This window comes from Oncorhynchus tshawytscha, linkage group LG15, assembly GCF_018296145.1.
Source record: "Oncorhynchus tshawytscha isolate Ot180627B linkage group LG15, Otsh_v2.0, whole genome shotgun sequence".
In the NCBI taxonomy this organism is placed as follows: Eukaryota; Metazoa; Chordata; class Actinopteri; order Salmoniformes; family Salmonidae; genus Oncorhynchus; species Oncorhynchus tshawytscha.
The window spans coordinates 11,913,714-11,938,318 of record NC_056443.1 but is presented as its reverse complement, the minus strand read 5'-3'; the positions used below and the strand labels follow the sequence as shown (position 1 = coordinate 11,938,318).

The 24,605-nt window shown below is 44.0% G+C and overlaps 1 protein-coding gene across 6 annotated transcripts in view; it reads right to left on the bottom strand.

Moving 5' to 3' along the window:
• Window positions 1-24,605, bottom strand: part of LOC112214422 (cadherin EGF LAG seven-pass G-type receptor 1) — a 130,613-nt gene that overhangs the window by 64,076 nt on the left and 41,932 nt on the right. For all 6 annotated transcript variants that reach the window (XM_042298169.1, XM_042298167.1, XM_042298170.1 and 3 more), the window contains exon 2: window positions 241-409. In XM_042298169.1, the coding sequence (XP_042154103.1) occupies window positions 241-409 (169 nt within the window). The remainder of the gene's footprint in view (window positions 1-240; window positions 410-24,605) is intronic.

The following is a 24,605-nucleotide window of genomic DNA, read 5'->3' as shown; positions in this document are numbered from 1 at the left end:
CTGGTGGAGAGTAGACAATAGCGAGTAGAGAGTCTTGTGATCACACGGAGCAGAAGTACCGTAGCAGCAACAGAATGTTACACAGACTAACCATGTAGGGTTACAACATTTCAATATCTTTCCCCCCCAAAATTCCCAGGTTAGACAGAAATCTCGGTTGGAGGATTATTATTCCGTCCTGATACCGAGAGTCTTCCAACCAGGTTTCCTGGAACCCTCAGTAAGGAGCAGACACATTACCTGGTGGAGAGCACGGCTGCCACACCCTCCAGGAAGAGGGACAGCAGAGGGGACAGGAAGCGCTCCTGAGACATGTTCTCCAGGCGCACCGTGATGCTGTTGGTCAACATGTCGTCTGTGATTATGGTGACACGCAGGGTGCACAGAGCTGTGACCTGATGGATTCCGTCTGGAGAGGGGGGGAGAGGGAAGGTTAAATGGATGAACTAAAGAGCAGAGCAACAGTTAAAAGGCGGACCAGAACTACTGTACATAATTGAAGCCATGAAGATTTGCAAAGATTTGTTTAGCATGTAGAAGTGATCATTGTCTAAGTCAGCGTTTCCCAAACTGGGTCCCGGGGCTCGTTTTGGTTTTTAGCCCTAGCACTACACAGCTGAATGAAATAATCACAGCTTGATGATGACTTGGTTATTTGAAGCAGCTGTGTAGTGCCAGGGCAAAAAAACAAAACGTGCAGCCAGGGGGGACGCCAGGACCCAGTTTTGGGAAACGCTGATCTAAGTGGATTTATTGCAGAGTAGAAGTAGAGTCAACCACAGTTCAGCCACATGAAGACTAGTGTTGAACTTTGTTGAATAGGTCATTTTTTTACCTTTATTTAACTAGGCAAGTCAGTTAAGAACAAATTCTTATTTACAATGACAGCCTACCGGGGAACAGTGGGTTAACTGCCTTGTTTAGGGGCAGAACAACAGATTTTTACAGGGATTTGATCTTGCAACCTCTTGGTTACTGGCCCAACACTCTAACCACTAGGCTACCTGCCGCCCCACTAGGCTACCTGCCGCCCCACTAGGCTACCTGCCGCCCCACTAGGCTACCTGCCGCCCCACTAGGCTACCTGCCGCCGTTGAATAGTTAATTGGCCCGATCAGACATTAAATCAAGTAGACAGTCACTGGTAGGGATATATCATTTGAATAAATAAGCATTTTGCCAAACCTGTCCTGTCAATGACAAGAAAGTGTAGGCATTTTTACCCCTCTCGTCCACAAACACACTTTACTTACAAACAGTAAATATCTCAATCCTAACGGATCATTCTCAGAGGAGATCTGGGGTGCATCCCAAATGGCACCCTGCTTCCTATGTAGTGTACTACTTAGACCAAGGCTCCGGACAGAAGTACTGTCCAAGAGTGTGAACGCCAAACGAGAGACGTGATCTACTCACAGCGATTTCCTGACAAATATTAAGTTACAGTGAGACATGGGAAGGACTGGCTTATATCGTCCTGAGTCTCTGCCAGCGTTCAGAGTTAAGTGGGTGTCAGTAGGTCTCGTTGTGATTCCACCTGATTCAAAGCCACCCCTAAGTAATTAAACGAATCTGATGTGTCATTTCAACTTGTGGAACAACTGAAAACTGCTAAGTCTTACTAACCTAAATATCATACACACTGAGTGTACATAACATTATGAACACCTGCTCTTTCCATGACAGACTGACCAGGTGAATCCAGGTGAAACCTATGATCCCTTACTGATGTCACTTGTTAAATCCACTTCAATCAGTGTGGATGAAGGGGAGGATACAGGTTAAAGAATACATTTTTGAATCTTGAGACATTGAGACATGGATTGTGTATGTGTGCCATTCAGGGGGTGAATGGGCAAGACAAAATAATAAGTGCCTTTGAACGGGGTTTATGGTAGTAGGTGCCAGGCACACCAGTTTGTGTCAAGAACTGCAATGCTGCTGGGTTTTTCATACTCAATAGTTTCCTGTGTGTGTGTATCAAGAACGGTCCACCACCCAAAGGACATCCAGCCAACTTGACACAACTGTGGGAAGCATTGGAATCAACATGGACCGGTATCCCTGCGGAACGCTTTCGACAACTTGTAGAGTCCACGCCCCGACGAACTGAGGCTGTTCTGAGGGCAAAGAGGGGGTGCAACTCAATATTAGGAAGCTGTTCCTGTTTGGTATACTCCGTGTAGAGCCTTTCGGCATGGGCCCGTTCGATATAATGCTGGACAATAGGGAGAGAGCTGGCAACTCAAAACTGTTAACTCTAACTGATCCATACAAAGTCTATAGGGCTAGTCTATATGTTCAACACCAAGCATACAGAGAGAGACTATAGGGCTGTGATGTAGGAGGAGAATGGCCAACAGGTGCCTGCAGCAGTTGAAATACTTTTGAAACGTCTCTGAGTGGGAGATCGGGTTACAGGAGTCTTGTTGAGTCAATGTGAATGCATGTGTGAGAGAGATGGCTGAGGGGCAGGTGCCTTGTCAGTCACTCTCCCCCAAATTAGGTCATTTCTCAGGACTCCTACACCCCTCTCTACCCCTGCCTCCCCCTTCCTATATCCGCTCTCTGCTCCCTCCCCTGTCAGTGCCTCTGTTCATCAGACTGCCTCACACTGTTTATCAGACTGGGTGTTGATACCGCTGTCTCCTCACAGCCTCCTCCTTCTCTCCCTCTTCTCTAAAGTGTTGCCCAGTATGCCATCACTATCAGACAGAGAAGAGCAAGGCGACCCATGTTTTCCACTCTGTTACACCCACAGTCACCACATATACTTCGAGAGAAGTACACACAAAAGCACCCCCTCCCCATGTGGTCAGACCCACACACAGACACACACACGCGCATTCCCTTAATTCACTGTAGAGACTGTGCTCTACTCACACAGAGTAACTGTTACATTAGCCATCCATTACAGAGTAGCCTACCCAGTCGTCCGCTCCCCACCTGTCCCCTCTGCCTGTCTGTCTGCACAACACACTGTTAGTGCACATGGTGGGCTAGAAGCTAGATCAATCAGCTGATTGATTGAAACACAAACACATATGCGAGCAGGGATGGTCAGCCAAAAACACACACACACCACAGAAAGTCGCAATACAGGAGGCAGGTGTAAGAGGTTCCAGTCACCTGTTGAGTGTTGTCATTAAGCCGCGATTAAGTAAGCCCTGACACTAGCTGTTGGCACTCAGCTTAAGACAACAGTACAACTCTAAACCCGTTGCTGTTGAGAGTACAGCTCAAGCCGTCTTGTTTGTGGAATAAATGATGTGTTTGACAAATGTTTCATCACCGATTCTCAGTGTACTCAAAAGGCAATCTAAGCTATTCACTCACTGAGTAAACTAAGCGGGAAAAGGCCTACTGTATAAGTCATGAAGTACATGCACACAGTCCTGACTCTCTAGGTAAGTTACTATATAGATCCACTGAACCCTCATACTCTTCCCCACACACAATTCTGGGGGAATGAGGGTTGACAACAGGCTACTACAATTTTTTGTTAATTTATTTATTTGTATTTAAAAATGTAACCTTATTTTAACTAGGCATGTCAGTCAAGAACAAATTTTTATTTACAATGACGGCCTACTGTCACGACTTCTACCGAAGTCGGTACCTCGGGCGGTGTTCGGCGGTCGACGTCACTGATCTTCGAGCCATCTCTGATCCATTTTTTCATTTTCCATTGGTTTTGTCTTGTCTTCCATCACACCTGGTTTCAATCCCATCAATTACATGTTGTGTATTTAACTCTCTGTTTCCCCTCATGTCCTTGTTGGAGATTGTTTGTTTGTATGTTAGTGCTATTATGTGTTGGTGCGTGACGGGTTTTGTACCCATTTTATAATTTCTTGTATATTTCGGTTTTGGAGTTTGTTTGTAGTTCTTATTAAATGACACCGTTTATACCAAGTTCGTTCTCCTGCACCTGACTTCCCTGCCACCAACACGCACAGCTTACACCTAGACCGGTCAAACCTGGACGACGCTGGGCCAATTGTGCGCTGCCTACGGGCCTCCTAATCACGGCCGGTTGTGATACAGCCTGGGTTCGAACCATGGTGTCTGTACTCTGTAGTGACGCCTCAAGCACTGAGATGCAGTGCCTTAGACCGCGGGAGAACAGGGTTAAATACAGGAAGAGTTTTACTGCCATCTTTTTCCTCTCTTTCCCGTGGCATCCCAAGAGAGAGAGAGAGATGCTATTTATATCCCTGCAGCTGTTCTATTCGGGATCAATGAGAGGGCAACACACACACACACACAGGGTGTCCACACACAGGGTGTCCCTGGGCAGATAACAACCAGTCATCTCTGGGTGTGTCACATTCAGACGCCATGGAAAGTGGAGTTCTCTGAGGGTAAACAGGACTACATGGGAGTGACATGGGAGAAGACAGGACCCATCCCATAGTGATATGAAACAATGAAACACCACACACTACATTACAAAGATGCCGCTTACAAGTATATCTGAGTGTGTCACAATGAAACGCCGTGACGAAGGTCTATATAGAGTCTGAAACATTGGTGAAATAAGATCCATGACATTTGTTGAAAGCAGTTGCTACAGTTTTCTTGAATATTCCGTGTGTTGCAACTACGATATGCCGAGCATTCATGAACTAGCAATAATCATTAAGATACGAGACTGATATACTAGTGCTAAAGTCAATAAATTAATACATTATCCAAACAGTAAAACTCATTAGCGTCACAGCGTATCACTCAATGTTTTATTAGTCATCTCGGGCTAAAGAATCCAGACGGTGAACTGCCGTGCTGTAGTAGCGAATGAATCATAGATGCGATGATTGCATATGTGTTTATTGGGTTACTAAAATGCAATAAACCCGCAGTCTATTATCCATAGACACAGATCTAGTCAGCAATAACTCCCCCAATCCTAACCAAAAGTGGGACAAACTCCAAACTCGCCATAGGTCAGTGTCTAGGAGCGTCTTGTTTACGAGGCAGGAGGTGCTAAGGCTGTTAACAGACTGGGAGACACCAGCCAGTCCCTGTAGTTTATAAGCCAACTTTAACTATGATGGAGCTAGACACTGGGACACTGGGACATTCCACCAAGGTCCCCAGCTGTCACAGTGAGTGACAACACCCTTGTCTATATCACTGACTGCCCCCACCCATCCACCCACCCACCCATTCTGGAGATCGATGACACTGCTGTCACTATCTGTCTGTGGTCTGTGACTGACAGTCACAGAGTGTGGTCATCATGGTGTCGGTTAAATTGTTTTTCAACTCACAATTCAGGAAGCATGTTAAAATGTTAGTAATGAATTGAAACATTCTCATAGAAACAACAGGTGATTTTCAAGTCAATTGACCAAATTAAAAATGAAGCAGAGCACAACCCTGGTGGCCACCTACTCCATCCAACAACGACAGCAGTGTTTTCACAGATAACGGAAGAAGCAGAGCGGGTGGTAAAACAAACGACAGACGTCTCATCTGTACGACAGTCGACAGGTTCCCCTCGCAAACCTGTCAACCTCACCTGTGTGAGACAGAGGGGGGATTCAAACCTCCCCCTACAGCAGGAAGAGAGTGGTATGTTCCGCTCCTAAATCACTATGACAGCAAACAGAAAGGAAAGGACAACCTCTGCATTCCACACAAAGACCAATCCTTCCCTGCATTGGTTTGTTTGCAGTGGAAATGTGATTGTTTAAATCATTTTGACATTTACCACAGTCAAATAGGATGGTAATACGAGGAAAAGTGTTGAAGAAAGCCAACAATTAACAGGCATACTAGACATACAGACTTTTATTTTATTTTACTGGCAACCACGTTTTATTGTGCAATAACATTTTAAAAGGTACAGCGACCAATGAAAACCAGTAAAAACTGAGCCCTATTTAGCAGGCGCTGAGAAAACGGCACAAAGCGACCAACTGACCCCTTTCTCTCTCTCCGAACATTCAAATATTTGAATCCCAACAATGATTCCAAACCGACTGTACCTTCGACCAATCGGTGTCTAGAGTGATATCAGCACCCCCTTCCCTGTGACACACCTAACCGCCCCTGGCCTATCAGGTACAGAGCAAACAAACAGGTTATTTGACTGTAGAGTCAATCCCACACTCTCTCACTAACAGTTTGGCTTTCTCATCAATCTGCTCGAGAAAGTGTAATTAATCTCTCTCTCTCTCTCTCTCTCTCTCTCTTGCTCTCTCTCTCTCTCTCGCAGACAAACACACAGTGAAACTTTTCCCTATAAGAACTTGGTAACTAACTGGGTCCAGGAGAAGGGTTTCTCTCACAGTGTGAGCAGACAGACTGGGATGTCAAGATCACATATCAGCGGCCTACAGACATCCTGCTGTCTGTGTGATAAGAAGAAGAACAGGGAATTCACCTCCTCTACCACAGAGACCATTATATCCTACAGACTGACAGAACGGAAAGACAATCATACTAGAATCAATCTATCTATCGATTACTCGGGAATTCAACATGCATGACATGAGATGATTGGTTAGGGAAAGTAATAGATTCAATGAGGAGGTGAAGCAAAGGTTCTTAGCAGTTGCCAAGTGGATGTTTATTATGCGAGCGTGGGGAGGAGAGGATAGGAGAGCAGGAAACAATGAAACTGTAGCTGACAGGGGTAATCACTGCCGATGATTGGGGATGACTGGGGCCTCTCTCCCTGCGCATCTGTCTCTCCCTACACACAACTGGCACACACATCAATCACGTCTCCACACACAAACCCACACAACTGCCATAGGCATCATTCAAGGGAGGACAGGAGATACTGACACCACGGCAAATCATTGTAATAACATTATTAGTGGGCTCCCGAGTGGCACAGTGGTCTAAGGCACTGCTTCTCAGTGCTAGAGGCGCCACTACAGACCCTGATTCGATTCCAGGCTGTATCACAACCGGCCGTGATTGGGAGTCCCATAGGGCGGCGCACAATTGGCCCAGCGTCGTCCGGGTTAGGGTTTGGCCGGGGTAGGCCGTGATTGTAAATAAGAATTTGTTCTTAACTGACGTGCCAAGTCAAATAAAGGTTCAATTAAAATAAAATCCACTATCACTAATACAACTTTAACATCTCTGTTGACATACAATTGTGATGTGACTTTGCCATGATAGCATGACAGTGTTTATATATGGGCCGCGTGTCAGGGACAGGGAGTAGGAGCTTTGGCCGTGAGTCTGACCAGTGGCCCTTCAAATGAAACCGTGTTCCAGGATCAATGGTTAACCCTACAGGAATGCGCAGAGTGACTGGGTTCACTGAGAAACCCTGGCAGGTTTACAGGCCTCAGACCTGAAGTTAGACAACTAGAAAAAGCTGGAGCTCATCTATCAGTTCTATCAGTTCTATCAGTTCGCTCTATAAAGTTGTTTTGAACTACGCCTGCATCCCAAATGGCACCCTTGCCCATATATATATTGCACGACATAGGGAATAGGGCGCCATTTGGCACTGGCTATATGTTTCCCATCCACACCGCCGCTCTCACTCATATTCCCCTTCACCAGGAATGAATTGTGCAAGGTCAGCAGAGCGTTGTCAGTGTCAACTGTAATTCCTCCACCTGCCAGTCCATTCTAGTGAAGGAGGAGATAGTCTGCTACATATTTTAGCTCATCCCTTCCTCCTTACCACTTGTTCTCTTTCTCTCACCATATCTCCCTCCCGCTCTTCACCCATCCCTATCGCTCACTCTCCTTAACGGTCTCTGTCCGTCTGTATCTGTGTCTCATCCCTGTCTGTCCAGCAGGCCCGGTGGACTCTACACCCAGAAGCCTTTATCTCACAGGATTAGTGTTTATGTACGTCTGGCTGCAGCTTTGATCTGCTCTGGCCTGGAGACAGACACACGGACCGCATCTCAAATGGCAACCTGTACCCTTTATAGTGCAATACTTTTGACCGGGGCCCATAGGGATCTAGTCAAAGGTAGTGCACTGTAAGGGAATAGGGTGCAACTTGGAACGAAGCCATGGACATACCTGAGAATAAACATGTCTGGGGAGATGAGAGGGGCTTTCACTGACTGCTTCCAGACACACTGACAGTAATAGAGAAGAGGAATAGAGAGGAGATGAGAAGAGCTTCTGGCCACAACTCCTCTTCTGAGGCTGCCAGGGGTAGTGTCTGAAAGTGCACCCTGACATATTCTGTGTCTATCTGTAACTCTGCGGCTCTGGCTGCTTTGGAAGCACTGCTGATGATGTTACAGAGGTCCTATTCCACTAGACTAGCAACATTCACTTCATGTCATAACTCAGACACACATACACTAAAAACACATACAGCTGTCCCACTCAACACCCGCACGTTCTAGGGTGTCCCCTTCCCCCTCCTCTTCCTCCTCCTCCTCCTCCTCTCCAACGGTACAACACCAAACTCAAGTGTGAGCTAACAGGGATTATTGCTCACTTAGCCAGTCAGTCACTCAGCCGTAGTTGTGAGGAGAGGATAGCAGAGCGGCAAGCAGGTAGGGACACAAAAGACTCCTTTCACCCCAGGATGAGAGGAGGGGGGCTAGCAGGGAATAACATCCCTTTGACAGCACTGGAACAGGTGGGATTACAACACAGGAACAGACTATCTATTTATCCTTACAACAGGAATAGGGAATCATTAAATTCTTCCAGAGTGACCATGAAATGCAATCACGACTCCCTATTCCTATCAAATCCAAGAAAATGTTATTCGTTACATGCTTTGTAAACAACAGGTGTAGACTAACAGTGTAATGCTTACTTACGGGCCCTTCCCAAGAATGCAGAGAGAAAGAAAATAGAGAAATAATAGAAAAGTAAAACACATAGCAATAAAAGTACAAATAAATAAGACAATAAGAAACGATAACTTGGCTATATACACGGGGTACCAGTACTGAGTCGATGTGCAGGGGTACGAGGTAATTGAGTATTCACACCGATTCACACCGGTTGACATTATCCACATTTTGTTGTGTTACAAAGTGGGATTAAAATGGAGTAAATTGTCATTTTTTTTGTCAACAATCTACACACAATAATCTGTAATGACAAAGTGGTAGAAAAATTTAGTAAATTGTCATTTTTTTGTCAACAATCTACACACAATAATCTGTAATGACAAAGTGGTAGAAAAATTGAGTAAATTGTCTTTTTTTGTCAACAATCTACACACAATAATCTGTAATGACAAAGTGGTAGAAAAATGCTAATATTTCAAAAACATTTTATGGATAATAAAACACTAAAATATTTTGATTAGAGAAGTATTCACCGTTGGCAGTGATTACAGCTGTGAGTCTTTTTGGGTACGTCTCTAAGAGTTTTGCAAACCTGGATTGTACAATATTTGCCCATTATTCTTTTAAAAATTCTTCAAGCTCTGTCATGTTGGTTGTTGATCATTGCTAGTGTCACACCCTGATCTGTTTCACCTGTCCTTGTGGTTGTCTCCACCCCCTCCAGGTGTCGCTTATTCTCCATGGTGTATACAGTTGAAGTCGGAAGTTTTACATACACTTAGGTCGGAGTCATTAAAACACGTTTTTCAACCACTCCAGAAAATTCCTGTTAACAAACTATAGTTTTGGCAAATCGGTTAGGCATTCTACTTTGCGCATGACACAAGTCATTTTTCCAACAATTGTTTACAGACAGATTATTTCACTTATGTATCACAATTCCAGTGGGTCAGAAGTTTACATACACTAAGTTGACTGTGCCTTTAAACAGCTTGGAAAATTCCTGAAAATTATGTCATGGCTTTAGAAGCTTCTGTTAGGCTAATTTACATAATTTGAGTCAATTGGAAGTGTACCAGGAGATGTATTTCAAGGCCTACCTTCAAAGTAAGTGCCTCTTTGCATGACATCATGGGAAAGTCAAAAGAAATCAACCCGCCTGCCTAACTATTCTGCCTGCCCTGACCTCGAGCCTGCCTGCCACTCTGTACCTCCTGGACTCTGAACTGGTTTTGACCTTTTGCCTGTCCACGACCATTCTCTTGCCTACCCTTTTGGATTGTTTAATAAATATCAAAAGACTCAAACCATCTGCCTCCCGTGTCTGCATCTGGGTCTCGCCTTATAGCTAGACAGCCATTTTAAAGTCTTGCCATAGATATTAAAACGGATTTAAGTCAAAACTGTAACTAGGCCGCTTAGGAACATTCAATGTCGTCTTGGTGAGCAAATCCGGTGTATATTTGGCCTCTTGTTTTAGGTTATTGTCTTGCTGAAAGGTTCATTTATTTCCAAGTGTCTGTTGGAAAGCAGAAAAAACAGGATTTTGCCTATTACGTTTATTTTTATCCTAAAAATCTTCCTAGTCTTTGCCGATGACAAGCATACCCATAACATACACATAGCTTCCTTATTTCCCTCTGTCATGCAGCTTTAGTATTGTGGAGTAACTACAATGTTGTTGATCCATCCTAATTTTGGTCCGATCACAGCCTTTAAACTCTGTAACTGATTTAAAGTCCTCATTGGCCTCATGGTGAAATTCTTCCTCTCCGTCAACTGAGTTAGGAAGGACGCCTGTATCTTTGTAGTGACTGGGTGTATTGATACACCATCTCAGGCTGTGTGCTGCTTGCATTTTAACCTGTGGTTGTCCCCAGTTAAGGCCAGACCCAGGAAGAAGAAAACAGCCACGGTTACAGAAAGACAACCTCTAAAATGAGTCCAAATGAAGGACTAACAGCTTAATTTGCTATTTAGCTGTTGTTACTCCGTCTTATCCACAATAGGGTGGCCGAGGCCATTGTCCTCTATCTCGTAGCTAGGGGCTGCTCAACCAGCTGTTACACTGGACCTGAGATTTGAACACAGAACGGATTGATTTGCTGCCAGTTACCCCTGTTGTCGCTACAGGCCTAAGACTTCAGATGGTGGTGGCTGGAAGCTGGAATTGCATTACAAGGCATATTAGATTAAGAAGGGAGGGAGAAGAACGAGAGAGAGGGGTAGAGAGTGGACAGAGTGTCATGTTCGTTGTCTATTACATTAGCTGGCAATAAGTTGCCGGGTGTCATGCGACGTTCATCTGCTGTGAGGACAGAGACCGAGAATAGAGCCTGATGGCTGGTGGTTGGGGGAGTATTTCTACACTACAGGAATACAGTCACACGATGGATCACTGGATGTTCTCGTCCACCAGCCCGGCTCTTTCGCTCTCTCTCTGTTATATTTGCTAGCAATTATCCTGGGGACGAGGTCACTGGTGGCCACAGGCTCCTGTTGCTTTATCAGGGTTCATTAACGTCCCAAATTCAGCAGCAATCAAACTGGTCTCGTTGGAAGCGATTAGTTGATTTTCACCACTTAGATCTACTTAGCGGTTAACTCTGCAACTCAGCACCCCCCTTTCCCATCCCTCCCTACCTCTCTGTTCTCTCTCCTCTAATCGAGATCCGGTTCTCTATTTCCCCTTATTATAAAGGTCAGAAGTCATCATATCCAGCTGTCTACTACTCATCACCAGAAGGAAAGGTAGACGTGGCCCACAGGCACTGATCTAGGACCAGTTGTACCCTCCCCCAATATTAACCTCAGCGATTTGTTAGGGAAAGTGCAAAACTGACCTTAGATCAGTTTCTAGGGTCAACTTCTACCTACTCCTCTCCAGACTGTTTTATGGTGGAGGAAAGGGGGAGGGGAAAAGGGAGGGGTATTACAAACAGGGGAGGAGAGGTTGATTAGAAAGAAGGAATGGAGGGAAGAGATGGGGGAGGAGCGAGAAGGGGTATATCAGGAACAGATCGAGGGAGGGGTCAAGGCGTCCGAATGCTTCCCAGACGAAACAGTTTGGAGTATTTTGTTAAGTTTTTGTTCGTTTTGGACTTCAGAAAGTTTTTTTTCGGCTGTTCAGGCACAAAACATTTTTTTTCTCAAGACAAGCCGAAGTCGATAGCCGAAGTCTTACGCCTCTTCGTCAGTGATTGTTCAACAGTAGGGTTTCTTCAATAAAGTCATTCAATGGGAGACAACTCGTTTTCATGCACATTTTTTCCTGAGTGCCTGTCCCGTACGGAGACGCACACTTACTCTGTAAGAATAGTGGCCACAGCAACTACACAGTCACCAAGGGTTGACCTAAATCCTCCTCTGTAGCTGGGGCCTTGGAGCATGGCCAGACAGAGAGAGAGAGATAGAGAAAGAGAGAGAGAGAGAGAGAGAGAGAGAGAGACGGTGGAGAGAGGAAGGTGAGAGTGAGAGAGGAGGGAACGAGAGAGTGGAAGAGAGGAGAGTATGAAGAGAGAAATACAATATGTACAGGAAGAGAGATGGAAAGGGAGATAGAGGATGCACCAGGGTTTGACCCAGGTTCTGTGATTTTATGATCACATGTTCCTGACGAGATAAAACCCCACTACCCATTACTTTATCTGCCTTCTCTGCTGTAAGTCAATCAGTGACAAGATTAACTCAATGTCATATTTCCCTGCTCAGACAGCTTTGCATTCTCCTTTTAGCTAGATTTGTGTACAGCATACACAAACCCTGCGTCATACTAGAGCTAGAGCGAGAGAAAAGAGCGATAGAGAGGAGGAGTGGGGAGGGGATATGGGAAAGAGAGATGGAGAGAGAAATAAATGAAGAGAGAGAGAGAAGAGAGAGAAGAGTGAGATCTCCAATAACGGTGTTTAAAAAGTAAAATAAACAGTGTCTGTGCTATCTAAGATGTGGAATAGGCCTCCTGTGGCATGCTACTGCACTGTGAGAGGGGAGAGCGTATGAGATGAAGAGATAGCTCTGTCTGTCTGGGTGATAAACTCACTCAGCAACACAACACAATGACGAAACCACCCTACCAAATCAAAACAACACACAAAACATGTCAACAATGAAGCATAGTCAATCAGGCCTGTCAAAACTACTCATTGAACTAGGCCAGGATAAAGTATCTTATTTCCTTAACATTTTAGCTTACATTTCACACTACTGAAGAGACACAGAAGCATACAAAAATAAAGCACCTGAGAAAGAACCACTACCACTTATGGGTTATAAGTTTGACCTAAAACTTACAGCTTTTAAATTCCCTAAACTTAACCTAAACTTAACCTAAACTTGAAATCACCTGTGTTGTAAAATCAAAGAATGTTCTCTGATCACTCAATCAGAATAAGGAATTTAAGGGACATACAAAGTAGTGATGGGGGAACCAAATTGATGCAGTTATATATCGGGATATTATTTTTGACAATATATCATATAGTTTTGACAATATTGCAATATTATTTTTGTGCTAGTCGGCTGTATCAGTTTGTCTCTGTGAATGGTTTGTCCTCTGACAAATCAACTGTAAATTTCGGTGTTCCTCAAGGTTCCGTTTTAGGACCACTATTGTTTTCACTATATATTTTACCTCTTGGGGATGTCATTCGAAAACATAATGTTAACTTTCACTGCTATGCGGATGACACACAGCTGTACATTTCAATGAAACATGGTGAAGCCCCAAAATTGCCCTCGCTAGAAGCATGTGTTTCAGACATAAGGATGTGGATGGCTGCAAACTTTCTACTTTTAAACTCGGACAAAACAGAGATGCTTGTTCTAGGTCCCAAGAAACAAAGAGATCCTTCACAGTTCTGTTGAATGTGACAATTAATCTTAATGGTTGTACAGTCGTCTCAAATAAAACTGTGAAGGACCTCGGCGTTACTCTGGACCCTGATCTCTCTTTTGAAGAACATATCAAGACCATTTCAAGGACAGTTTTTTTCCATCTACGTAACATTGCAAAAATCTGAAACTTTCTGTCCAAAAATGATGCAGAAAAATTAATCCATGCTTTTGTCACTTCTAGGTTAGACTACTGCAATGCTCTACTTTACGGCTACCCGGATAAAGCACTAAATAAACTTCAGTTAGTGCCAAATACGGCTGCTAGAATCCTGACTAGAACCAGAAAATGTGATCATATTACTCCAGTGCTAGCCTCCCTACACTGGCTTACTGTCAAAGCAAGGGCTGATTTCAAGGTTTTACTGCTAACCTACAAAGCATTACATGGGCTTGCTCCTACCTATCTCTCTGATTTGGTCCTGCCGTACATACCTACACGTATGCTACGGTCACAAGACGCAGGCCTCCTAATTGTCCCTAGAATTTCTAAGCAAACAGCTGGAGGCAGGGCTTTCTCCTATAGAGCTCCATTTTTATGGAACGGTCTGCCTACCCATGTCAGAGACGCAAACTCGATCTCAACCTTTATGTCTTTACTGAAGACTCATCTCTTCAGTGGGTCATATGATTGAGTGTAGTCTGGCCCAGGAGTGGGAAGGTGAACGGAAAGGCTCTGGAGCAACGAACCGCCCTTGCTGTCTCTGCCTGGCCGGTTCCCCTCTTTCCACTGGGATTCTCTGCCTCTAACCCTATTACAGGGGCTGAGTCACTGGCTTACTGGGGCTCTCTCATACCGTCCCTGGGGGGGGTTAGAGGCAGAGAATCCCAGTGGAAAGTTCCGTTCACCTTCCCACTCCTGGGCCAGATTACACTCAATCATATGACCCATATGTTGAAAAGATCTTTGTGGGCTATACTCAGCCTTGTCTCAGGATGGTAAATTGGTGGTTGAAGATATCCCTCTAGTGGTGTGGGGGCTGTGCTTTGGCAAAGTGGGTGGGGTTATATCCTTCCTGTTTGGCCCTGTCCGGGGGTGTCCTCGGATGGGGCCACAGTGTCTCCTGACCCCTCCTGTCTCAGCCTCCAGTATTTATGCTGCAGTAGTTTATGTGTCGGGGGGCTGGGGACAGTTTGTTATATCTGGAGTACTTCTCCTGTCCTATTCGGTGTCCTGTGTGAATTTAAGTGTGCTCTCTCTAATTCTCTCTTTCTCTCTTTCTTTCTCTCTCTTGGAGGACCTGAGCCCTAGGACCATGCCTCAGGACTACCTGACATGATGACTCCTTGCTGTCCCCAGTCCACCTGGCCGTGCTGCTGCTCCAGTTTCAACTGTTCTGCCTTATTATTATTGGACCAAGCTGGTCATTTATGAACATTTGAACATCTTGGCCATGTTCTGTTATAATCTCCACCCGGCACAGCCAGAAGATGACTGGCCACCCCACATAGCCTGGTTCCTCTCTAGGTTTCTTCCAAGGTTTTGGCCTTTCTAGGGAGTTTTTCCTAGCCACCATGCTTCTACACCTGCATTGCTTTCTGTTTGGGGTTTTAGGCTGGGTTTCTGTAAAGCACTTTGAGATATCAGCTGATGGACGAAGGGCTATATAAATAAATTTGATTTGATTTACCTGCACAAAAATGTCAGTATTTTTCCAAGCCCAGCTTGTTATCCACCTTTTCAAACAGGGAGCCAATTTGTTTTCAGCACTTTTAAGTCCATGACTGATCAAAACTTGTTTTCTCATGACTCTCTCTTTTCCCCCAGCAAACATATGGCGAGAATTACGTTTGGAACATCGAATTGCAATAAAATCACAGTACTGAATAGGAACGCATATAGAATTGTGAGGGAGCACCCCCCTATCCACATCGATGGGACAGTAGTGGAGAGGGTAGTAAGTTTTAAGTTCCTCGGCGTACACATCACGGACAAACTGAATTGGTCCACCCACACAGACACCGTCGTGAAGAAGGCGCAGCAGCGCCTCTTCAACCTCAGGAGGCTGAAGAAATTCTGCTTGTCACCAAAAGCACTCACAAACTTCTACAGATGCACAATCGAGAGCATCCTGTCGGGCTGTATCCCCGCCTGGTACAGCAACTGCTCCACCCACAACCGTAAGGCTCTCCAGAGGGTAGTGAGGTCTGCGCAACGCATCACCGGGGTCAAACAACCTGCCCTCCAGGACACCTACACCACCCGATGTCACAGGAAGGCCATAAAGATCATCAAGGACAACAACCACCCGAGCCACTGCCTGTTCACCCCGCTATCATCCAGAAGGCGAGGTCAGTACAGGTGCATCAAAGCAAGGACCGAGAGACTGAAACAGCTTCTATCTCAAGGCCATCAGACTGTTAAACAGCCACCACTAACATTGAGTGGCTGCTGCCAACACACTGACTCAACTCCAGCCACTTTAATAATGGGAATTGATGGAAATTGATGTAAAATATATCACTAGCCACTTTGAACAATGCTACTTAATATAATGTTTACATACCCTACATTACTCATTTCATATGTATATGTATATACTGTACTCTATATCATCTACTGCATCTTTATGTAATACATGTATCAATACATGTAAACTATGCCACTTTGTTTACATACACTACATTACTAATCTCATATGTATATACTGTACTCGATACCATCTACTGCATCTTGCCTATGTCGTTCTGTACCATCACTCATTCATAGATCTTTATGTACATATTCTTTATCCCTTTACACTTGTGTGTATAAGGTAGTAGTTTTGGAATTGTTATGTTAGATTACTCGTTGGTTATTACTACATTGTCGGAACTAGAAGCACAAGCATTTCGCTACACTCGCATTAACATCTGCTAACCATGTGTATGTGACAAATAAATTTGATTTGATTTGATTTTGAATCGCAATACATATCGGCACATAAGTATTGTGATAAAATCGTGAGGTCCCTGGCAATTTCCAGCCCTACAAAGTTAGAATGGTAGAGTAGATGAAGGCTATGAACTTTCTAACAGCTCTCATGACTTTCATGATCATGGTAGGAACAGTATTGGCCTAATGTCACACAGCTGCCTCAGGCACACACATACGCAGACAGACACGCACACACACGCACACACACACACACGCACACACACACACACACACACACACACACACATACACACACACACACACGCCGTATAGTCAAAGACAGTATTCCCCCTCTCCCTCCTCTATAGCTCCAGAGAGCTATAGACCTCCCACCTGAAGCACATCTGCTTTCTGCATCAGCAGCCAAACCTCTCCCTCCATCTCCCTCTCTCTCTCCAACTCCCTCCCCCTCCCTTAGGCTGGTATGGCTGCAGCACCCACAGACTGACATCTCAGTGTAACTCAGTGTAACTCACTAGATGTCTTTCTCAGACATAGTCTCTTATTAATCACCTCCACAGGCACTCAGATATATTCCACAGGAATGCATTTATCTGGAAGAGAGATTAAGGAATGCTCTTTTATATGTGCAGGTCTGTCTTGGCAAGCGTGTGCATGTGTGTAGAGGAGGGGATTGTGTGTGTGTGTGTGTGTGTGTGTGTGTGTGTGTGTGCATGCGTTCATGTCCCTGACCATTAGATCTCTCTGAGTATGTATACATGCACACTAATAATTCAATAATAAACTGATTATGGCAATAGTCATGTAAACACCTTACTCTGCTAGTCTTATTCGTCGTTAGGTCAAAATCGAAGTAAGCATATCTGAGCAATCTTTCAAATTATTAGGACATGTAAATGCCTTGATCAGAGTTGCAGCAGTTTATTTGCATGTGCTAGCATGAGCAGTGAAGTGACTTCGGAAAAATGAAGTGACTTGGGGAAAAACTAAAAGTATTCATCTTAGAAATGTTTTTTTACAAACAAAAATTATATGTCAGAACTCAGAACCAAATAGTCTTCCCAAAAATAGCTAACAGCGGATGATCTGAAAGAGCTGCAAAATCTGGACCCCTACAAATCAGCTGGGCTAGACAATCTGGACCCTCTCTTTATAAAATATTCTGGTCATATAGCTGGTCATGGGTGCACCTCAGCCACGCTCAAGGTCCTAAACGATATCATAGCCGCCATCGATAAAAGACAATACTGTGCAGCAGTATTCATCGACCTGGCCAAGGCTTTGACTCTGTCAATCACCGCATCCTTATCGGCAGACTCAACCACCTTGGTTTCTCAAATGACTGCCTCGCCTGGGTCAACAACTACTTCTCATCTTATAGAGTTCAGTGTGTTAAATCGGAGGGCCTGTTGTCCGGACCTCTGCCAGGCTCTATGGGGATGCCACAGGGTTCAATTCTTGGGCCGACTCTTTTCTCTGTATACATCAATGATGTCGCTCTTGCTGCTGGTGATTCTCTGATCCACCTCTACGCAGACGACACCATTTTGTATACCTCTGGCCCTTCTTTGGACACTGTGTTAACAAACCTCCAGACGAGCTTCAATGCCATACAACTCTCCTTCCGTGGCCTCCAACTGCTCTTAAATGCAAGCAAAACTAAATGCATGCTCTTCAACCGATCGCTGCCCGCACCCGCCCGCACCCGCCCGCCCGTCCAGCATCAATACTCTGGACGGTTCTGACTTAGAATATGTGGACAACTACAAATACCTAGGTGTCTGGTTAGACACTAAACTCTCCTCCCAGACTCACATTAAACATCTCCAATCCAAAATTAAATCTAGAATCGGCTTCCTATTTTGCAACAAAGCATCCTTCACTCATGCTGCCAAAAATACCCTTGTAAAACTGACTATCCTACCGATCCTTGACTTTGGTGATGTAATTTACAAAATAACCCCCAACACTCTATTCAGCAAATTGGATGTAGTCTATCACAGTGCCATCTGTTTAGTCACCAAAGCCCCATATACTACCCACCACTGCGACCTGTATGCTCTCGTTGGCTGGCACTCGCTTCATATTCGTCGCCAAACCCACTGGCACCAGGTCATCTATAAGTCTTTGCTAGGTAAAGCCCCGCCTTATCTCAGCTCACTGGTCACCATAGCAGCACCCACCCGTAGCAAGCACTCCAGCAGGTATATTACACTGGTTACCCCCAAAGCCATATCCTCCTTTGGCCGCCTTTCCTTCCAGTTCTCTGCTGCCAATGACTGGAACAAATTGCAAAAATCACTGAAGCTGGAGACTAATATCTCCCTCACTAACTTTAAGCATCAGCTGTCAGAGGAGCTTACTGATCATTGCACCTGTACATAGCCCATCTGTAAATAGCACACCTCAACTACCTCATATTGTTATTTATTGTTTTGCTCCTTTGCACCCCAGTATCTCTACTTGCACATTCATCTTCTGCAAATCTATCACTCCAGTGTTTAATTGCTAAATTGTAATTATTTCGCCACCATGGCCTATTTATTGCCTTATTTCCCTAATCTACATTTGCACACACTGTATATAGACTTTCTATTGTGTTATTGACTGTACATTTGTTTATCCAGTGTTTGTTTGTGTCGCACTGCTTTGCTCTATCTTGGCCAGGTCGCAGTTGTAAATGAGAACTTATTCTCAACTGGCCTACCTGGTTAAATAAAGGTGAAATACGATAAAAAATAAAGTTAAAAAATAACATGGTCGCTGTGGTAGAACATTTATTTTGATTGCAGATTTTCTGTATTTATCAAAATCCCACCGGGTAGGCTGATTTCATATGTGAACATGTAAACATGATTATTATCGAAATCGTCCTTCTTGCAAAGCATGTAAATCAAACTATTATATTAATCTGACTATTCACAATAATGGTATTATTGTGTGCATGTCACCAATAGAAAGAAAGAGTCTGAAGGCATTTCTTTGTTACTTAACACTTATAGTGTTGTGGTAGAGTGCAGAAGTGTTAGCCCCCTTTGTTGCCAGACAGGTAAACTTGGGTTTGCTCTGCACAGTGCTCAGCTAAAATCTGAGATTTTACGGAGATTACAGCATAGAGATCCATCAAGGTCAACACGTCTGGTGGTAGCACGAAGAGGTAACTACCGTCCTATGACACTTATGACATGTTTCAGCACCACAATAACACAATCAACTATTTGGAAGTATTTGACGTAAAGTACATAAGTAAAAATACTTTGAAGTGTTTTTTGGGGGGGTATCTGTACTTTACTTTACTATTTACAGTACCATTCCAAGGTTTGGACACACCTACTCATTCAAGGGTTTTTCATGATTTTTTACTATTTTCTACATTTTAGAATAATAGTGAAGACATCAAAACTATGAAATAACAAATATGGAATCAAGTAGTAATCAAAAAAGTGTTAAACAAATCTAAATATATTTTAGATTTTAGATTCTTCAAAGTAGCCACTCTTTGACTTGATGACAGCTTGCACACTCTTGGCATTCTCTCAACCAGCTTAATCTGGAATGCTTTTCCAACCACTCGTTGGCTACTTTTTCTTCACTCTGTGGTCCAACTCATCTCAAACCATCTCAATTGGGTTGAAGTCGGGTGAAGTGGAGGCCAGGTCATCTGATGCAGCACTCCATCACTTTCCTTCTTGGTCAAATAGCCCTTACACAGCCTGGAGGTGTGTTGGGTTATTGTCCTGTTGAAATCCAAATGATAGTCCCACTAAGCGCAAACCAGATGGGATGGCATATTGCTGCAGAATGCTGCGGTAGCCATGCTGGTTAAGTGTGCCTTGAATTCTAAATACATCCCTCACAGCGTCACCAGCAAAACACCCCCAAATCATCACACCTCCTCCTCCATGCTTCACGGTGGGAACCACACATGCAGAGATAATCCGTTCACCTACTCTACATCTCACAAAGACATGGCGGTTGGAACCAAAAATCTCAGATTTCCACTGGTCTAATGTCCATTGCTCGTGTTTCTTGGACCAAGCGAGTCTCTTCTTTTTATCGGTGTCCTTTAGTAGTTGATTCTTTGCAGCAATTCCACCATGAAGGCCTGATACGCGCAGTCTCCTCTGAACAGTTCATGTTGAGATGTGTCTGTTACTTGAACTCTGTAAAGCATTTATTTGGGCTGCAATTTCTGAGGCTGGTAACTCTCATTAACTTATCCTCTGCAGCAGAGGTAACTCTGATGCAGAGCAAGTTTCATCATAGCACTTGATGGGTTTTGCGATTGCACTTGAAGAAACTTTAAACGTTCTTGAAATGTTCCAGATTGACTGACCTTCATGTTTTAAAGTAATGATGTACTGTCATTTCTCTTCGCTTATTTGAGCTGTTCTTGCCATAATAAGGACTTGGTCTTTACCAAATAGGGCCGTCTTCTGTATACCACTCCTACCTTGTCACAACACAACTGATTGGCTCAAACGCATTAAGAAGGAGAGAAGTTCCACAAATGAACTTTTAACAAGGCACACCTGTTAATTGAAATGCATTACAGGTGACTTACTCATGAAGCTGGTTGAGAGAATGCCAAGAGTGTGCAAAGCTGTTATCAAGGCAAAGGGTGGCTACTTTGAAGAATCTCAAATATAAAATATATTTAGATTTGTTTAACACTTTTTTGGTAACTACATGATTCCATATGTGTTATTTCACCATTTTGATGTCTTCACTAGTATTCTCCAATGTAGAAAATTGAAAAAAATGAAGAAAAACCCTGGAATGAGTAGGTGTGTCCAAACTTTTGACTTGTACTGTATATTTTTGCAACTTTTACTTTTACTCCACCACATTCCTCGTACTTTTTACTTCATTACATTTTTCCTGGCACCCAAAAGTACTCGTTACATTTCAAATGCTCAGGCTGGACAGCAATACGGTCCAATTTACACCTATCAATATAATGCGTTGACATCCCTACTGCCTCTGATCTGGCGGACTCACTAAACACAAATACTGTGTTTGTAAATTGAGTGTTGGAGTGTACCCTTGTCTGTCCGGAAATTTAAGGAACATCTGGTTTGCTTTAATATAAGGAATTTGAAGCATAGCACTTTTACTTTGTACTTTTACTCAAGTATGACAATTGATTACCTTTTTCACAACCGTACTTAAGTACTTTTTAAACCAGATACTTTTAGACTTTTACTCAAGTAGTATTTTACTGGATGACTTTCACCTTTACTTGAGTACTTTTCTATTATCTTTACTTTTCCACCACTGCTAAATATGTAATATAAGAGCTATCTCCCCCCTTCTCAGAAGAATATTTCTTAATCATGAGGGGGTGTGGCAATGTGAGTTAATTGGTTCCACAGCCACAGGCGGTCCTAACTCTGTGTGTCTTCTCTCGCTCTTGTCACAACGCCCTCCTCTCTCCATTTTGTCAACAATTAATCTCCCTCTACGATAAAGCGTTTGGTCGTCTACAGTAACACCACACAGGAAGACACAGTCAACATGCTGCAACATGGCTCCTAGAACTTAATAGCAGTGTGTATGACTGTGTGTGTGTGTGTGTGTGTGTGTGTGTGTGTGTGTGTGTGTGTGTCTGTGTGTGTCTGTGTGTGGATGTGTGTCTTTTAATAAACACTGAAGGTATTTCAAATCTCTCTCACTGAGTGGAGTGTGGTGGGGCCAGAACCATAACTCAGAGCCAGCAGAATGAAACGCCTCTATCTCTGGGGAGAGATAGAATAGTTGTGTGATGTGATGATGCGAAGCAAAGTGAGGGTTGTCACTCCAGGCGCGTTACTGAAGTCATACAGTCATTTACTATTTCCTCTTAACCCCCCACTGTGTAGGGAGGGTGGGAGGTAAAGTTGAGTGCTATTTAACACATGAGCCCTGTTTAGCACAATACATATCAAAATACAATATACAAATTGAAATACACCCCACATATACACATTAAATACATGTTATTATGCACAACAATACATGAAAAGCAAAACACAAGTCAGCGGAAATCCTCTTGTCCCTAGACAGCCTCTTATCCCTCCCAGAGGAAAGGAGAAAAGGAGACAAAGGAAAGGAGACGGAGGAGGACTGGAGAAGGATGAAGGCCTCTCCACTGACTGTACTTAGGAGGTGGTATCTCATCCCTCCATTCCTGCTCTCCCTGTCATCCCTCACTACCACCCACAATGCACTGTGGCTTAACAGCTCCCCTGAGGAGAGGAGGGGAGGGAGGGAGAGAGGAAGAGGGGGATGGTCGATTCCGCTCTATTCCTTTACTTTCACAATCACATTCTCTCTCTCATTTCAAAAGAATCTCCTGGTGAGCCAGGGATTATTCACCTTCAGTCAAGCAGAATGCTTCATTTCACTCTGAAAAAGACCACAGTTACATCCCATTCCACTGATACAAAACAGCAGCCCTCGTAATATTCAGTTAACCACTCTATTCTTCTGTGAAAACACTTAGAAGTACATGTTTCAGAAGCATTTAGTATTAGTTGCCTGGTGTTTCAGTCTAGAGCCTACCGCTTCAACCATGAGGAGCCCTGCATTTCTCTATCGCCCTTTCTCATTCACACACACGCCCCATCTCTCTCCACACACGTATGTAGTTTGGCTTACACACATTCCTCCATCCGTCTCATTAATGGGACTACAGATGTGTTAGTCTGGGCCCAAGCCTTTACTGAGCCTTTGCACATTTCACATTTCACACTTACACATGCAGTGAAACAGGACAAATATAAGCATCCAGTATTTGACCTTTGTCGATTTGCGCCTCAGAAGTGTTGTGGAGTGGAGCTAAGAGAGCGCCTTTTCATCCAGCTCAGAGACCAGAGTGGAAGGACTGGGTAATAGAGAGCACCTGGCCTAGTCTGCCTGCCTCCTCTGTAGATTTCCCCTGATCTGCCTCTCTCCCTGCCTAATCTCTCTCTCTCCTCTGAAACCCCAGTGTGGTGGGCTGGGCCGGTACAGCTTTGTTCCTTGGACCAGAGGGGGTAGTAAAACCAAGGGGAACCAGAACAGAAAAAGGCACGTTGGAGGAGGAGATGTTGGCTGCCTTCCTGCTACTCGGGTATTCAAGGTTTTACAGCCCTGGTCCTGGGCAGCAGAGAGAGAGAGTGGGCAGGGCAGGCACCCAGCCAATAAATATCAATAACTCAGCCAAGAGCAGCACCAGGTGGGCCTGAGCCTACTGCCCATTCACTCATCTGGCTCGGGGTCAATGGCTCAATGGCACAAGTCAACTCACAGGCTGATCACAGACCGGTAGTTTTGAAGAGGATGTAAAGGGTGCATGCTTCTGTATTTGTTTTCATTTGTCTTTAAATATTTGTTCTAGTTTGTACAAGAACATGCTATATTCGTGCAGAGAAGTCAAATATATTACTTATGGCATTGGTTTTAAATTGGATAGGCATCCATGGTGAGCGGGAAAATGATTGTAAGAAATAAAAAATCCCTGTGTGAAGTTCTGTCCGTAAATCTACTGTAGTCTGATAATTATTAGGTTTTAAGTCCCCCTTGACAGTTTAAACATCCGGAAAATGATCAATGATTTATAATTGGAACCCTTTCTTAGAGATGACAGTGCGTCTGGGGGCTAGCCTCGCGGCGGCAGGCAGCTAAAGACGTCTAGCATAGAGTAGGGGGGAAGTAGTGGGGGGGGTGTTTCACCCATAACTAATTAGGTATGAAAACGTTGAACAGCAGTCATTTGTTCGCGTGTTATTTGGTTTCCTCAGAAATGTGACAGGACACATAAAGAGAGGAATGAGAGCTATGTCTCTAGTCTCCATACATCCTACGGCAAACGCTTTCAGATAGCTATGTGGTCTATATGGTCGTAATGTTGTTACTATCAACGAATTAATAAATCACTTCTGGAGAGCAGCAAGCCATAAGTGGACATCTCTGTCTTTCCTCAGCTGGCTAGACTAGCCTGACCTTACAGAGAGTAGTAGGTTGGATTATAGACATAATATAGTAATGGTTTGTTTATCAATGATTTACTACCAATGGCTCTTCCCCATTCAACTCCTGAGTCACTAATTAAAGACTGCCATTATGGAGTG